General features: G+C 58.2%; 7 protein-coding genes across 7 annotated transcripts; 3 read left to right on the top strand and 4 right to left on the bottom strand.

Annotated features, from left to right (window-relative positions):
* Window positions 1-19: 19 nt before the first annotated feature.
* Window positions 20-1,763, bottom strand: B0H64DRAFT_237174 (uncharacterized protein). The gene is made up of 2 exons (XM_062799810.1): window positions 1,179-1,763; window positions 20-1,127 (listed from the first exon to the last, which is right to left on the bottom strand). The coding sequence occupies exons 1-2, from the start codon at window positions 1,675-1,677 to the stop codon at window positions 214-216; spliced, it is 1,413 nt and encodes a 470-aa protein (XP_062656280.1). The 5' UTR covers window positions 1,678-1,763; the 3' UTR covers window positions 20-213.
* A 784-nt stretch (window positions 1,764-2,547) lies between these two features.
* On the top strand, window positions 2,548-4,518 carry B0H64DRAFT_435447 (uncharacterized protein; the record flags this gene model as incomplete). Its single annotated transcript, XM_062806135.1, has 7 exons — window positions 2,548-2,580; window positions 2,767-2,887; window positions 3,114-3,252; window positions 3,294-3,327; window positions 3,366-3,417; window positions 3,452-4,039; window positions 4,157-4,518. The coding sequence occupies 7 exons, from the start codon at window positions 2,548-2,550 to the stop codon at window positions 4,516-4,518; spliced, it is 1,329 nt and encodes a 442-aa protein (XP_062656279.1).
* Window positions 4,519-5,244: 726 nt separating this feature from the next.
* Window positions 5,245-7,276, top strand: B0H64DRAFT_468182 (ankyrin repeat-containing domain protein). The gene is made up of 3 exons (XM_062807739.1): window positions 5,245-5,599; window positions 5,650-5,865; window positions 5,975-7,276. The coding sequence occupies exons 1-3, from the start codon at window positions 5,356-5,358 to the stop codon at window positions 7,117-7,119; spliced, it is 1,605 nt and encodes a 534-aa protein (XP_062656278.1). The 5' UTR covers window positions 5,245-5,355; the 3' UTR covers window positions 7,120-7,276.
* Window positions 7,277-7,548: 272 nt separating this feature from the next.
* On the top strand, window positions 7,549-8,501 carry B0H64DRAFT_237126 (uncharacterized protein). Its single transcript, XM_062799809.1, has 2 exons — window positions 7,549-7,871; window positions 8,064-8,501. Exons 1-2 carry the CDS (start codon window positions 7,715-7,717, stop codon window positions 8,360-8,362), a joined length of 456 nt encoding a protein of 151 aa, XP_062656277.1. The 5' UTR covers window positions 7,549-7,714; the 3' UTR covers window positions 8,363-8,501.
* A 1,297-nt stretch (window positions 8,502-9,798) lies between these two features.
* Window positions 9,799-11,068, bottom strand: B0H64DRAFT_328494 (uncharacterized protein; the record flags this gene model as incomplete). Its single annotated transcript, XM_062800834.1, has 2 exons — window positions 9,799-10,803; window positions 10,850-11,068. 2 exons carry the CDS (start codon window positions 11,066-11,068, stop codon window positions 9,799-9,801), a joined length of 1,224 nt encoding a protein of 407 aa, XP_062656276.1.
* Window positions 11,069-11,665: 597 nt separating this feature from the next.
* Window positions 11,666-12,289, bottom strand: B0H64DRAFT_445672 (putative cytochrome b5; the record flags this gene model as incomplete). Its single annotated transcript, XM_062806858.1, has 3 exons — window positions 11,666-11,839; window positions 11,910-12,036; window positions 12,174-12,289. The coding sequence occupies 3 exons, from the start codon at window positions 12,287-12,289 to the stop codon at window positions 11,666-11,668; spliced, it is 417 nt and encodes a 138-aa protein (XP_062656275.1).
* Window positions 12,290-13,287: 998 nt separating this feature from the next.
* B0H64DRAFT_328611 (2-oxoisovalerate dehydrogenase beta subunit) lies at window positions 13,288-16,068 on the bottom strand (the record flags this gene model as incomplete). Its single annotated transcript, XM_062800840.1, has 5 exons — window positions 13,288-13,636; window positions 13,688-13,825; window positions 13,884-14,200; window positions 14,297-14,409; window positions 14,766-16,068. 5 exons carry the CDS (start codon window positions 16,066-16,068, stop codon window positions 13,288-13,290), a joined length of 2,220 nt encoding a protein of 739 aa, XP_062656274.1.
* Window positions 16,069-16,561: the final 493 nt, after the last annotated feature.

Below are 16,561 nucleotides of genomic sequence, written 5' to 3'. Positions count from 1 at the left end.
CCAGACGTTTTTTTCCAGCCCATAATGCAGCATGTTGTGATGTTTTTGCGGTTGGCCATTGATCCTGGCCATTGATTAGGTCTCTCGTGAGAGAGGAGTTAAAATGTCAAAGAAGATGAGGTCAAGTAGGCCATCGCTTCATTATGGCGGATATCTCTCGCCGATCGTCGCTGCCCGTGCTCGACAGAGATTGAAGTCTGGCGTGGCCCGTTACTACTGGGCATTCGTCCAGAGGTCTCCCTGACGACCCTTAGTGTCAAACGAAGGGTTCCCTGGCTCTGTGCTGTCGGGGCGGCGGGCTGCCACTGCGCTATTGTAGAACATTTGAGCGATCGGGGTGCCGCTCGGGTACGATTCGGGGTCGGGATAGACGTATCCGTTCCCGTTGGGGCTCTGGGTAGGAGAGCCGACAGGGCCGGGCGAGGCCCAACCGACACTGCCGATATGAGGACTGCCGCCTGCGCTTCCAGGTCCTTGCTGCGGCTGCTCGATGCTCGGCTCTAGGGTCTGCGGAGGAGCATATCCGGTGGGGTGCGACGTGGGGCGCATGCCGTTGTTGTACCCTGAAGACGCTGTCGGCGACGGGCTGCCGACATGGACATCACCTCGGAGGTGGGGCGGGATCGAGTTGCTCAAATACTGCATGTTGTTTATGCCGGCCAATTCCGCACCCGGCGACATGGAAATCGGGCGCTGACCCGGAGAGGGTGTTGTAGTCAGTGGAGACTCGTGGTTCGAAGCTGGTTCGCTTCCAGAACGTGACTTGCTCCTAGCAGCCGCGGCGGCAGCAGCGCTCGCACCTTGAGCCAAGGCCTCGGCCCGTGCACGTGCCGAGTCCTCCACTGTGCCGACGTGATGGTTTTGATGCCTGGTCAAGGTCGTGCGACGAGTGAAGGTTTTTTGGCAGTCGGCATAAGGACACTTGTAAGGTCGCTTGCCGGAATGGATCCTACGGTGCCGAGCCAGGGAGCTGCTGTCGCTGAAGGGCTTGCCACATCGCTCGCACAGGTGTGGTTTCTCACCAGTATGCACGCGAGAGTGGACGGTCAGGGCAGACCTTTGAATGAATTGCTTGCCGCACCCAGGATAATCGCAAACATGGGGCCGGATACCGCTGTGGATCCGCTCTGTTTACGCGTCAGCAACAGAAGAGCAAGGGATGACACGGGTGCACCTACCATGCCGTGCAAGGTCGCTGCGCCTGGCAAACGGCTTTCCACATGTACTACAAGGGAACTGCTTTGCGGGCGGCTGAGGAGGGGCTTGGGCTGGCTGATAACCCGCAGGCGGCATTCCGAGATTCTGCTGCATCTCGTGGGGGACCATGGGTGCTGGGGCCATGTTCGCGTTGGGCACGGGCGGTAACGGAGTGGCCGCCATGGCAGTTGGGGAAGGGTAAGACGCGTTCATCGGGCCTGAATACCGCGATTGCTCCGAACCGTGCGGCGAGTTTTGTCGGTCAACCTGGGCTTGAAGTGGCTGGAGTTGTTGTTGGAGCTGTTGGAGTTGTTGTGGTTGCTGGAGTTGCTGGGGTTGTTGGAGTTGCTGGGGGGGACGCTGCTGTTGCAGTTCGGGTGTGGCGCCCTGTTGGGGTTGTTGTTGGGCGCCTGGCTCAGCTTTAATGTTGAGCACGTTCCCAATTCCCATTGCACCAGCCGATGAAGGCGACTGTGACATGGTGAGGCGTTGTGCTGGTGATGGAGCAAGGCTCTTGTACCGAGCTAAGTCGCTAAAAAATACGGTCAGCTCGGCACTGGTTTTAGCGGTGAGCCCGTGGCTCGGAAAAAAAAATTAAATAGCTAGGGATAATTGGGCAGTTGGACAAGCCACATATATCCCTTGACGTGAGGCTATGAGGTCTCGGCGTGGGTCCGGGATGAATAATAAGAAAAGAAAGGACCCCAGACCAGGTTGTGGATGTGTGTGTGTGCGTCGCGATGGCCGATGGTTGATGGTTTCGATGACGAAGCATGAATGAGGAAGGAAGGGGCAGGGAAGGTGAGAAGGGAGTGATGCGGGGCAGATGAAAAAAAGTCAGATTTTCTCACCTCGAATAAAGACAGACCAGCGATCTCAAGACCTCGCCTGACACTCCCAGCTAGGCTTTGGAAATGAATTTGTTGAGGTCCCGATCCTCCAAACCTCAAGCTGCTCAACCCGCTTGTCGTGTAGGTTGGATTGTGAGGAAGGCTATGGTTGTGTTGTCGTGCACGGTTCAGGAAGGGTGCTGTGCTGGCGACCGGGCTTCGCGAATTCGCGACTCGAAGAATGACGTCGCAGGCAACCAGCGCTCAATGGAAACAGAATGCGAAGAAGATGGATTGCAACCCGAGTTTGGTCTTCCTCGATCAGGGGAACAAAATGATGGGGAAAAGTCACAGCTCCGGGTTCGACGGGGTGGACGGTCAAGAGTTAAAGCAGAGGGAAAATAACGTGGCTCGGCACAGGTGAGGATCCTTGGAGAAGGGAAAGCCGCATTGGGGGGACACCGTGCAGGGGCAGGTTGAAACGAACACGCAGGGATCCCAGAACGCGTGTGGGTCAAGAATGGCAGTGGAGCCACGCGTTAGTGGTGGTGGGGTAAGTACAAAGAGGAATGCGGGCATGTGCACATTAAAACAAAGTATCTTTTCGGTGCCATCCTAAGATTATGCGGAGACCAGGGCAAATTCAATCGTCAGCCTCAGTCTCGGAACACGCCTAGAAAATGCAAATGTTTTCCATCTTTTCAAAAATTGATGAGGTCACCTTCACAACCCCTCGAAGGGTGTTGCCTGCTCTCTTGGCTCTGGGCGAGATCCAACTACCGACAATGTCATTCTCCACGTCTCGACAGATCTGCTGCTGCAGTACACGACGATGGAAAGTATGGGGCACTGGCTCAATTGTGTGTGTTATCTGCATTTCGTGCAGCCACTAAAAATTGAACAGCTTTGTTTCCCAAGAACTGGGAATGGCTAAATTACACGCGCCCTCAGCCGACAGGACGGAACAGACCCAATCATCCGGAATACTCGTACCAAAACACGACACCCCCCCCCTTCGCCCTCCCAGTGGTTAACGTTACCTACCCGGTACTTCGTCCTTGATTAATACCTACACTACCTAGGTAGTTACGGCGGCTTCCTTGACTTCGAAGCACACGCAAGCAGCCGTCATCTCTGGGCCCCGGACCATTAAGCCGAGACAGTGGCGCCCTGTAACTATCGATTATCGACCTTGCAATCCGGCTGCTGCCGCTGACCGTGCTTGGTAACTCTTGCACTTGTCACGGTTGCTACAATTATTGCCAGGACGCCCTCAATTAGCTTGTATCAGGTCACCGTCGTCCGTGCCAGTCTTTTCTGCTGCAGGCCACGAAACAGCTCAGGGGTTTTCATCTCCAGCAACACCTCGCAGCTCCATGCGTGATGCTGGGTATGTGTTATCAGACCCAAACACCACCAAACAGCCAAGTCGGGAGAGCGGGGCGAACCCAGACCTTCCGCAGCTTCGATTCTGGCTTCGATTGCAACCCTCCACATCGGGATGTGGTTCCTGCGGCCCCTGAAATTAGCCCGTGCTCTTCTGGCCCTGTCAGCGGCCAAAGCTTCACGCCGATCCGCGTGCATGGGGAAAAAGATGCGAGTCAAGCCACCACGAGTTCTGAGATGGGGGCCCGCAGATGAGAACCCCGTCAACACGAGATTGGCACAGGTTGGTGAGATTGAAGCAGAAAAGATTGGGGAGACCGGCGTCCGCAGCTCTGGCATCTGGTTGGGCGCATGGACACGCCGATATGGCCGGTGCATAAAAGAATTCCGGAACCCTGCTCCTTTGGGACCGGGGGAGCTGCCCCTGGAGACTTCCATGATCCTTCCAGAAGAATTTGAAGCACCAGCCAAGTGTCCCAGCAAACGACAGAGTGGGGAGGCTGGGAATTTGCAAGCTCCCGTGGCTCCCACCTCAGGGCGATCCGTGATCTCGTCACCTCCGGGAGAGCTCGTGGCACTGGGCGGGTCGAGCCAAAAAGGCCCGTTTTTGACACTCGAGAGCATCGGTATGCCGACACCCTTGACCCAACCGGGAGGCGCACCCAGAACTCTCTCTGGAAAGCCACTGGTTGCGTTCCGGAAAGACAGGTGGTTGAACCTAACTCGACTGTAGTTTTCCGCAGTGGACCTCGGGCAGCTCTCGCATGACAGAAACAGGCCCATCGCAACAGAGCAGTTTGAGCATGGGGATGGGATGGAGAATGGGTTGCTCCCCCTGCATGGGACCTCCAAGGCTTCCATGATGCTTCGCCGAAGCTTCTCCCGCCCCTTGTCGGCGCCAGTGGATCCTCGCAAGCCTGGCTCATGCCTGGCGCAGGGGCCCGAAGCCCTGGCCAGCCAGCCCCGTGCTTCCAGCTTTCTCAGCCCGAGCTTGGACCTGAGAACGCCGCGACAGCAGTCGGGTTACTATGGCGGACTGGACACTACGAAAAGGGGTTACGCAACTCTGGTTGACGCGATTCAGGACCAAAACATATACAAATAACCATTCATCGGCCGAAAACCAGTCAACACCAGTCAAGGCTGATGTGCCATGCCCAGGGAAACTTTTCGAGACACGGGCCATGTGGAACCCTTCATGACAATCGCCCAGCCCAAAACGGACAGCGTGCAAGATTGGCCAATCTCGGAGATCGGCAGCACCTGTTCGAATCGGGCGCGGAGCGGATATGGGCCAAGGCACGATCGTGTCGGCATGACCGTCTGACCATCTCGGGGCTTTCCATTGTTTCCCATGCAGCGGTGAGCACAGGTTTCACAAATCTGGTACCAGGGCTTAAAAACTATCCGAACAGCGAGCACGCTGTCCCAGAACCCACGTGTTTCCGGCTCCGAGCGCCCGGACGCCGGTCCCACTTCCCCGGCCGGCAGCCAACCTCCCGCAACCTGCTCCGCTCCCCACCCGGGTGAATTGGTCAATGCACGATCCGAACCGTCTACCGGCCTCGCAACGTGATCTCGGCTCCCGTGGCCATTACGCCCCGTGAAGATATGACACTGATGCATCCAATCCCCCGATTGTTGCACAGCCTCGTGTGGGGAACCGGGGAGCTGAATCTCGCTGCATGTTCTAACTTGCCGAACCGTCCCATCTCGCATTTTCGTCCTCCCTCCCTCAGCCTCACCTTTCAATGTCCAATGATTTCATCCAACCACGGCTAGCTCTGCGAATGGGTCCACGTCGAGAACGGAACGGGAAGGCAGGTGAGGGGAAGGTGACTTCGGCTCCTTGACTGGGAAAGGCATCTTGATTGTCCTCGAGTGAGCTTGTTCCCGGAGGCAAATCCAGTCCATAGAACAAATCTCACACCAACAGAGCATCATGTCATCAAATGGTAGCGCACCTAAAAAGAAGCGCCAGAGCTTGTTATTCTCTGTCAAGGCCATCTTCAAAGGTTCCAAGCCGCACACGGGCGCGGGACCTACTGATGAGTCTCCATGGGGAAACAAGGCTGGAAGGCCCGAAAGCCTACCCACCATTCATGAAGCCGTCCGGGACAATGACATTCCCGCGGTTGGCAGAGTTTTAGCGGCCTTCCCTCATGAGCTGGCCGAAACCGATAACCGTAACTATGGCCGTAGACCCGTCTAGAAATAACCCACTAACACTATCCAGAGGGCATGACCCCCCTGGCCCTTGCCTTCCTCCACGGCAACTTGCCCATGGCAAAGCATCTCCACGCCGCGGGAGCCTCTCCCCTCTCCGAGCATAACAACGGAGAATCGCTCGCCTGCTTCGCCGTTATCGCCCAAAACCCAGCCCTTGTCCGCTGGCTCGCCAGTCTCAGTCAGACCGACCTCCTCTTTAACACCCCTGGTTTGGACGGCAACTGTATGTCAAATCCGCGCTCCGCGTTAACCGCCATGCATGGCTCCCAGCGAAACGATTCTGCTTACAAGAGCACCAACCAAGAAAAGAACACCCTAACATACCCCTTTAGACCCACTCCACCACGCCGTCCTCCGCAAGAACCTCGACGTAATCCGGGCCCTCCTCGAAGGCGGCGCCGACCCCAACCTCCACGCCACGCAGTCCCCCGATCCCACCACCTCAAGCACCTCAATTACCACCACCACCGCCACCTCAAAGCCCCCCGGCATTGGCACTCCCCTCTTCTACGTCCTCGACGCCTGCTGGGGCTCCTCCCAACCCCCCGCCACCCGTCTCGCCACCCTCCGCCTGCTCCTCCAGCACGGCGCCTCCACCACCATCCCCCACGAGGTCGACGGCACCTACCCGCTGCACGAGGCCATCATCTCGGGCTGGCCGCGCGAGTTCATCACCGCCCTGCTCGACCACGCGGGGACCACAACCACAACCACAACCACAACCACAACCACAACCACAACCACAACCACAACCAAACCAACCATCACATCCTCAACACCAACAACAACAACGGTAACTGCGGCAGTAAAGGAGATGGTAAACACCGGCACAACCCGCGGCGCAGCCCCGCGCGATGCCGCGCTGCGGGATACCACGCCGCTGATGTATGCGGCCGGCACGAGCCGGCCGTGGCTGGTGCGGCTGCTGCTGGAGAGGGGTGCTGATGCGCGTGCGGTGAATGCGCTAGGGGAGACGGTGCTGCATTGGGCGGCGGTGAATGAGGCTGTCGAGCGTATGGATGGGTGGGGTGGGGAGAGTGGGGAGAGTGGAATGGGTGGGGAGGAGGCGAGGGGGAGGGAGGAGGGCGGCGGTGAGGGCGGTGAGGAGGGTGGTGGGCAGGGGAAGAAGGATGGTGGTCGGGAGGAGGATAAGGAGGATGGTGAGGGCGGTAGGAAGGGTGGTGGTGCCGAGATCATTCGTCTGCTGGTGCAGGACCATGGCGTCGATGTTAATGTGCGCTGCCATACCGCCTCTACTCCGCTACATGGCGCGGCGTACCGCGGGCTGTTGGATAATGTCACCGCGCTGTTGGAGCTGGGCGCTGATACTGCGGTGGTGGCGGATGATTTGCATTATGAGAAGTTGGTTGGGGTTGGGGGGACGGCGGAGGAGATGGCGAGGGGGGGAGGGCATCGGGAAGTGGCCGAGTTTATTAGGGAGTGGGATAGGACGCATTCTCGGAAGGGGCTTGCTTAACAAGGGATGGCGTGGGTATTTCTGAGACTTCTGAGAGCTGTAAGGACTGCCTTGGGAGAGTTCCATGGCCTGGATCTAGGTTGACCGGGAAGCCACTTCTATCAACCTCCGTCGACGGGCAGCAAGTTGCGGCTTGAGGTTATGAAACTACCTCCTTTTCGGTCAGGTTGATGAATGATAGCGGGGGAGTCGAAGCGGAGTGGAGATGACATGGCACCGTCGAGAAGAGGGTTAGAGAGGCGAGCGTTGTTTTTGCAGGTCATTTAAGCGCATTCATATCGATCCCGTCCACTACTGGCCTCGTCTTACGCAGATGAAATGCGGCAACCCACATAAGCATTTGTTCATCTCTTTTAACTGTATTATTTGGCTGGTTCATAGGTCCCCTCTTGCTCGGTCCTTCGGTGTTGGTAGTTCTGGTGGTTTCGGGACCTCATACGAGTGGCGGCGGTGTCAACCCAAGGCTCCCAGAGCCCCAAAAAGCAAAGTGAATTCGAAATATCAAATAACGGAAATATGGTGAGCTTGGTTTGTTTCTGGAGGAAAGCGAGTTCGGGTACCGTGAAAAGAGAACGAGAGGTTATGCTTGTCTTTCATGATCACTAATCGGTTATTTTCTTACCAGACTCCGTCCGGGGTGGAGATGTGGAACAGCGGTTCGTCCTCTTATTCTCTTCCCGATGTATCGAGTCCACTTCCGTATATTTCAGGTCCATTAGCAACCGTGGTGTGTTCCAAAATAGTTGATTCAAGTAAGTAGCATCAAGAGTTCCTTTCCCCCTCTGATGCGAGGCCGACTATCACCCTTAAGCAAGTCCTCTGCTAGTAGGCCGGCTGCTTCATTACTACAATCCGCAGACTGGCGCTTCGTCTGCCGTTTTACAGAGTTAGGTTTGCGGTCTAATACTGACGTCCTTTGGCCCTCAACTTCGGGCACAGAGTAGATAGGGGAGAGGGCAGCAAGACCCAAGGAAGGGAAACACGGTGTTGTTTTCCTAGAGCATATCGAAAGTCCTTGCAAAACCCTCAAGTCAAAACCAGCCTGAACAGACCAACCGCCATGGCCAAGTTCACGTTCGAAATTGACGTCTATTCTGACCCGATCTGCCCCTGGTGCTATATCGGCAAGGAAGCCCTCGACAAAGCGATGGAGTCTTACCTGAGGGAGCACCCCGACACCGACTTCAAGTTGACGTGGAAGCCGTACATGCTGTGGCCGAACGCGGGCGTCTCTGGTAGGTAGTACTTCTGTGGGAAAGGAACTGAAGCCGACTACTACACTACCACCACTACACCACCACCACACTCACCATTAAACACCCTACCGTCCATCACAAAGCCACTGACCACTACACACGGTAGCCTACGACAAGGGAACGGTCCTCCAGACCGTTTTCGGCACCAACACGCCCTCCATCCGGCGACGGATCGCCCAACTCGGAGCGCAGTACGACATCGACTTCAAGTGGGAGGGGAGAACGGGCAACTCGCGGGACGCACACAAGCTAATCCTCCTCGCGATGGAGAAAGACGCTGCGGCGGCTGCTGCCTCACAAAATGGTTCAACAACAACCAGTGACTCCCCATCTCCGGGGCCACTTACCCCCAACGGGACGACCAACGGAACCACCAACGGAATAAACACCACCGCCACCCTCAACGGCATCCCAAACGGCGCCTCAAACGGCACCCCTACTACCATCCCCAACGGCATCCCCAACGGCACCCCCAACAACACCCACCCCCCCAACCTCCCCCGACCACAACAAACCCACCAACACGCCACAACAACCCACCTCTTCACCACCACCTTCCAAACCCCCCTCGACATCTCCTCCCGCCCCATCCTCGCCACCATGGCCGTGTCCCTGGGGCTCTGCAGCACCGAAGCGGAAGCCCACGCCTACCTGGCCTCCCCCGCAGCGGACCGGGCCGTGGACTCGGCGTCGCGGGCGGCGCGGCGGGTCGGGGTGCGGGCGGTGCCGAGCTACGTGGTGCAGGGCCGGTGGCAGGTGGGCGGGATGCAGGGGGAGGGGGTGTGGAGGCGGGTTTTGGAGAGGGTGAGGGCGGCGGTGGTGGGGGGGAGTGAGGGGGGTGAGGATGAGGATAGGGGTGGGGGTGGGGGTGGGGATGGGGAGGGGGAGGGTGCGCTGGGAGGTGAGTGAGGAGGGGAGAGGGATAGGTGATAGGTGACGGGGGTGGTGAGAGGACAAGAGGTATACGGTTGTGATGGGGGGTGGGAAGGAGTTGACTTGATCGAGATTAGCGGGACAAGGAGCTGGGATGTGTCGAGACGGTAAAGACGTGGCCGGGAATAGGAAAAGGGGAGGCCATCATGTTAATTCATGTATATTAGGATATATTGCCATTCTTCACAGTCTGCCTATGGCAAGGCGGTATAACACTCACAACACGGCTCGCGTGGCATGACAGCAGAAACAAATACCTACTCACATCAACGAGACGCCAAACCTTGAAGTAACATTGCTGTCGTTTTTCGTGTACGCCCTCCGCTCTAGCCAGAGTAAAAGAGGAAGAGACCCATGACTGCTGCCCAGCCCAACCGATCGATATAGACTCGATCCCCAAACCGCCTCAACGCCGAACCAATGCTATAAGGACCAAACGTAACACCCCCTTCCCATAGCCACCCTAGAAACCCCAACCCCCTCACCAAGCTCAGCGCTTCATATGGCTGTAATCCTTCAACAAGTGCTCCATATGGACGTTGGTCGACTTGCCCGACTTCCTCTGCACGCGCTTCTTCTTCTTGTCCAGCTTGGGGGCCTGGCTGGCCTTGATGCGGGGGTCCTCGGAGGCGGGCTTCTGCTGGGCGGCGACCAGCTTGGGCACGATGTTCTCGATGCTGGGCAGCTCGACGCGGGCCCAGAGCAGCTTGAGCTGGGGCTCGACCTCATGAAACAGCGAAGCGTCGTCGAGCCAGACCATCTTGGCGGCGCCGTCCTTCTTAGCACGCACGACCAGCACGCGGTGATCCGCCTCGAGCTCCGTGATGGCCGACTCGCACTCGGGCCAGCCGTCCTTGAGCTCCTTGACCGACACGCCGCTGGCGTCCGTCTTCTTCTGCAGGTGGGCCAGCAGCTGCGTCTTGGTGCGCACGTCCGGGATGGCGGGCCGGTGCGCGTACGTGCCCGACCGCCACGTCTGCTCGCTCAGCGCCGGGTCCGGGATCCACTGGATCTGCGGGTTGCGCCGCATCTGGTCCACGAAGAACTCCTGCTCCTTCTCGGGCCGCCCCGTCGCCGACAGGTAGCCCAGCACGTCGGTGCAGGTCTGTGGTTCGCCCTTCTGCCGCAGCCACGACACGGCGTAGGCCATCTGCGAGATGATGCTGTCGCCGGTGCCCGTCAGCGCGGGCTGCGAGTAGACAATGTTGTTGTTGGCATTGCTGGGGGTGTCGTGGCGGTCCTTGCGCGGGGTGAGGCTGCCGGCGCCGGCGGCGACCGAGGTGGTCGAGCCGACCGAGGGCGACGGCGACGGCGGGGCGAGCGATCGTTTGGTGCCTGCGCCGGAGCCGAGCTTCGAGGCAGCCGCCGACATGCTGCTCAGGAAGGACGCATGTTGTCGATCGAATCCGTTCGACATCTTGTCGGCCTTCATCCACGATTTGTCGCCCGTGCTCGGTAGCAGCGATTCCCTTTTGCGTTTCTGGGCTGGTTTGGGCTCCGGATCTGGAGGTGGCGATGGTGGTTGAATCTCGGGATGGGACGGCGCCGAGGTGTTGCTTTGTTTCGCGGATGAAGACGAGTGGGCCTGGGCCACTGATGTCTCCATCGGCATTGGCGGCACGCTGACAGGGGGCCCCGTTACAGGGCTTCGTACAGGGGTAAGCATGTTGCAAACGGGGAGCTCTTTTCCGATTGAAAGTAACGATTTTTCTATCGTCAACTACATAGACAGATAAAAGTCGGGGGAGAGAATGTATCATGGGCGAGGGGAAGTGGATGGATGGGAAGATCGTGAGAGAAGGTGTAAATGGAACAACTGCTGTGCGCACTGTTCGTCTTTATCGCCCACGCTCGACGAAGGTTCGCGTCGCGTGCCCATTGTGCCTGCAGGTCAAAGTTGCGAAGATGCTAAGAAAGCGTCATGAGCTTCGCGGAATTACAAAGTCTATAAACCATGTGGCAATTCCATCAATGCGGCTGCCTCGACTGTCCCCCCCCTCAGCGGAAAGGGCAGCGGGCTCACTCGCTTGTTGCTCGCTCCCGACGCCGGAAACATGAACCTCTACATACAGACATCACCAATCCCTGACATATACCGTCTGATTGTTGTTGAAAACTGAAAAATCCACAACCCTTACTCCTGGCCAAGCGCCTAACGCTGCCACATGATGGGACCCATACGGACCAGAACGCCGCATCCAAGCGCATCACACGGCGGAACGCAAAGTATTCAGGCAGGGACCACCGGACGCGCCATGAGCAACGTTGTGCGGGTGTGTATGGCCGAAAAAATCCTCATTAGATAAAAGTACTATCGCATTCGCCGTCCCGTGTACCCAGTACAGCAGGTAAAAGAATTAGGCGGGGGGTCCAGCCTGCTGTTGCTGCTGGAGGTACTGGTAGGCGCCGTAGCCGATCGCACCGCCGATGAGGATGATGGCGTAGAGGCCGACGCCGAAACCGGCCGACTCGTTGTTGGCAGCCGGGGCGACGGCGCCGGGAAGGGGAGTCTTGGGCTTGGGGTCGTTGGGCTGTGCGAAGGCGTCAGCAAATCATGATCCTCCCTGTGGTATCCTTTATTCCTGCAGGAGGGCTGCTTACGTTGCGCTTCAGAGTGCCGACCTTGAGCTGGTCGAGCGTCTCGCGGGCCTCGTCGCTGTGGCCGACATCCTCGAACGCCTCGGTGGCATCCTGGCCGGCGACGTCGAGAAGAACCTCCTCGCCACCACTGGTAAGAGAGGAGTTGCGTTAGCACGTGTTATGGCGTCTTGGATCGGCCAATGCGGGGAACGGCGAATCCTCCGGACCATTCCGGAAGATGATATGCGGCCGACCGACAGTTTGGGAGGCGGGAACGGCACTTACGGGTGCTCGTCGACAAACTTGCCCACGTCGTAGATCACATCGTGGATGACCATGTACAGATCCTTCTTGGTGTTGTGCTCGGCAACATCCTGGTAGGTAAGCTCGAGGGAAGCCATCTTGACTGTTGTTGTCGGTGTGGAAGTTATCGTCTTCGAAAACGGCGGATGGTTTTTTTCTGGACAACTGTTCCGTTAGCAATGGTACACGCAAGCGCATTCGAGAGCCGGCGCGGCTGCAAGCAATTGGACCGGGCGGCTTACCAGAAATTCGGAGACTTGGGCACGACCGGTGAGGATGAAATCGGGGCGGCGACGGACAGGTTGAAGACAGTTGTCGGAGGAAAGGGGGAGCTGGAAAAAAGATTCAAGGTCCCGACCCGGGTAACTCTGGAGAACGGGCCCCGGACGGGGCAGGCGGCAATGGACAACTTTGCGAAACCCCTGGCTCAAAGGCCCACTCACCTGGCGAAACCGAAAGAGAAGTCCCACTTGGCGTTCCGTACGAGCCAATGAAGAATCATCAAAATCATGCAGCCCGGTGTTTGATTCGTCCAGTCTGTTATGGTCCGATCCGGAGACTGCGGGAATCCCGGGGGGCCGAGCAGGGGTTGCAGTCGGGGGGCATGTGGATGGCTTTTGCGACTCACCAAAGAAGGCCATCCATGAATATTTTGTGGTGGTGTGGGTGGCATTGGTGGTTTGCGGGGATCTCCTCCTTCCCGCTCCGCCACGTAACCACGGGGACGGCGACCGTTTTCCGGCATTGGGGGTGATTTGGCTCCATGCCTACCGGCTACCGCCCGGTCTTGGAACCTGTGGGTTTGTGTTGCTGTCACGTCACCCAACCCACACCGCCCCCGTTTCGCCGCGTTATCGGATGCGTTTGTCGGGAGCTCGCGCCGAAGTTGAATGGCGAAAACTCGCATAATGCAGGCAGCTAAACGGCCGCGGATAAGGTGGCCGAACCTATCTTCAAAGGTCGTAGCCGGCAGTTTCTCGGTTACAACGCAGGACGGGATCTCGCATTGGCATGCTGATACTGACTGTATGGAGCTACACAGCGGAAAGCAACAGAGCACATTCTCCTGCGTAGTGAGCCCAGAGCTACAAGTAGTCTACCTCCTTGCCGCCCCACCACCGATATCCTGCCCCAGCCTGTAGCTCGCTACCTTATCCCACTCGATCTTCTGCCTCGTGACGGGGAGCTGTCTCCTCAGCGCCTTGAACGCGCCCTCGCTCAGGCTCGTGAAGCTCCGGTTCAGCTCCTCCTGGTACTTGCGCTCCCCGGCCGAGATGTCCTTGGCGATGCCCGTGCCGGTCCCGGACGAGACGGAGGTCGTCGACGACTTGTTGGTCAGGAGACGCACGTTGCCGTCCTCGTAGTAGTGCACGTCGACCTTGATGGAGCCTTCGAGGGCGCTCGAGGCGACGTCGAAGATGTAGAGGGAGCGCCAGCGTCCGTTCCTGTGAGCGCGGTTAGGGGAGGGGCTTAGGGTGGGAGACGATAATGCATACCAGAAATTATTCGGGCTGTACTTGTTCGCGACGATGGCGATGGCGACCTTGGAGCCGTTCTCTATCGGGTAGGCACCGTAGGCCGCATTGGTAAAGTGCTCGTTGACGTACGTCGACAGGTTCTTCAGTATCGATTTTCTGCAGTCGCAGTGTCAGCATTGTGTTGTGATATTTCTAGGACATCCTGAGCCCTTACGCCAGATCTGCGCCCTCGCCGTCTGCAGTGTAGCTCTCAACTGCGCTAGCTTTCTGTGTCGTGTGGTCAAAGGCGAAACTGCACGAGCTCTCAATGTCGTAGTAGCGGTCGTCGCCCAGCCCGTTGTGTGAGCTGACGAGAACAGGTTGGCTGCTTCCCGGGAGCTTGACCGTCGTGAACTGCTCCTCGTTGTACTTTTGGAACGCGGGCCCTAGCTCATCAACCAGGCTCGGGCTCGAGATGGTTAGGGCTTTGATGTCTGCGACACGGTCGGTTAGGTCAGGGTGCGAGGATCGGTCGAGGAGGAGAGTGCGTGCCTGCGAGGACATCCGAGAGCTTGGGAAGATATTTGTTAGCAGGAAGTCTCAACCTGTCCGTTACGCGGCGCTGAGGTTGGGCATGGAGCAGCTCACCTCTCCTGGCGGAGCTCCCTCCACGAAGGAGGACACAATTGCCTTGGGGGACGACATGGCCGCGGTCAAGTGTATTTGGGCAAGTCCACTGTTTTTTAGTAGTGGATAAGACCCTCGCGTAGTTTAAGGTGTTGTTCCGGGCCGGAGTTGTACTGTGTAACGATGGGCGTGCTGTTGATGAAACCAAGGGTGCGGGGCAGAAGTGGGATGGGCGCAAGCCAGTGCCAAGACAGAGAGAACAGGGGTAAAATCTCCCCGAGTTCGTCTCATTTAGCAATTCTTCTGTCGACATCTTTTGTTGTAAGTACATACCTAGCAAAAGGACCAGTACATAGGTATATTCTATGGCTACTATCCATACCAAGCCGATACACACAAAACAACCAGCTATGCTGCTACAATGCGCCGCTTCGCCTCTCAACGCCTCGCCCGCTCTGATGCGATCATTGGCAACCACACATCTTCATACTAGTACTCCAACCTATCCGTAATATCCAGTTTAATAATCTAGTACTTTCTTGATATTGTCGTATATTCCTGATGGGGTCAGCACAATTCATTAAGCACTCGGAATCACAACACTTACTAGCGACATCCGGAGCATTCAACGCCTCGTACAGCAGCGGAGTGTGTATGCTGAATCCAGCAACCCGAGCAACGGGCGCCTCCAATCTGATAAACGTCTCGGGATCTTCCTGGACCGCCGCGGCGACCTCGGCGCCGACACCAGCGTTGACCATGGCCTCGTGGACGACAAGGCACCGCCCCGTCTTCCGGACGCTGTTGAAGACGGTCTCCTTGTCCCACGGGTAGATGGTCCTCAGGTCGATGAGCTCGACCGAGATACCCAGATCCTTCTCGGCCTGCTTGAGCGCGGCCTCGCACTTGTACAGCGGCTGGCCGTACGACACGATGGTGACGTCGGACCCTTCCTTGAGCACCTCGGCCTTGGACAGCGGCAGCGTGTACGACGCGGTCGGGACCTGCTCGACCGCGGCGCGGTACAGGATCTTGGGCTCCATGAACACGCAGGGGTCGTTGCTGCGGATGGCCGAGAGCAGCAGCCCCTTGGCCTGCAGCGGCGAGCGGGGCATGATGACGCGCAGCCCCGGGATGTGCGTGAACAGGCTCTCGGGCGACTGCGAGTGGTACAGCGCGCCGTGGCCGACGCCGCCGCAGGGCATCCTGACGGTGAGCCCCCCCGAGCTGCGGCCGCAGGCGCCGTCGCGGTAGCGGAACTTGGCGGCCTCGTTGACCAGCTGGTCGAAGGCCGGGTAGACGTAGTCGGCGAACTGGATCTCGGCCACGGGCCGCATGCCCTCGGCGGCGACGCCGATGGCAAAGCCCATGATGCCCTGCTCCGTCAGCGGCGTGTTGAACACCCGGTCGGCCCCGTACGTCTCGGCCAGCTTGCCCGTGCAGCGGAAGACGCCGCCGAATGCGACGTCCTCGCCGAAGATCATGACCGACTCGTCCTCGGCGAGCGCGATGGAGAGCGCGTCGTTGACGGCCTGGAAGAGGTTCATGCGCTTGGTCGTGCCATTGCGCACTTCGGGTGGCAGTTCTGGGTTGGCCAGCGCTGATTGTGACGAGTGGGATAGTAGGGGGGTTGTTGAGTAGTCGGTCGGGAGGTTCAGTTTCGCATTGGGCGGGTGTGTCGAGTAGTGCCGCCGCCGAGAGGGGACGAGCGCCGCCCGGGTGGCAGTGGATGGGGTGAGAGGCGATCCTCGTGCCAATGCCCTTGAGAGGGCGCGAAGTGATGAACCCTTCATATTGTGTGAAGTCTAGATCCCGTCGCCTCTGTCCGGTGTTTTCGAAGAGCGATCTCTGTACATGGCGAGGGCAAGTCGGTGGGCACGGGAGACGAGCGGTAGAGGAAGCCCCGGGTTGGGACGGATGACGGCGGCGGTCGGCTTGCGACGGCTTTGGTAGGCCCGGGAGGGACCTGGCAATCGCGGGGCCCCGCAAAGTCCCAATTCGCCAGGAACGAACTTGGGCAAGTCCCCTGACGCTTGAAACAGGGGTGGAGGCCCACGGACTGTGAGATGGAAGGAAGTTGAGATGAACGTTATTTTGTTGAATTTTGGTTGATTGGTGAATTGAAAGCAGAGCCGACGAGAACATTGAAAATGGCCAATCCGGGTCTCGTTTCTGAGTCTCTTCAGCCGATGACGTCGAGAGAACCCTCTTGGCGGCCACTTGGCCCTTGTCAGATAACGTTGCCCTGCCAACAATCACGCACTCTTTACAATGCACAGGATCAGG

This window comes from Chaetomium fimeti, assembly GCF_033439085.1.
Source record: "Chaetomium fimeti strain CBS 168.71 chromosome Unknown B0H64scaffold_7, whole genome shotgun sequence".
Taxonomy (NCBI): Eukaryota; Fungi; Ascomycota; class Sordariomycetes; order Sordariales; family Chaetomiaceae; genus Chaetomium; species Chaetomium fimeti.
Note: the sequence above shows the minus strand (reverse complement) of the source record. Positions and strands in the feature narration are given on the sequence as shown.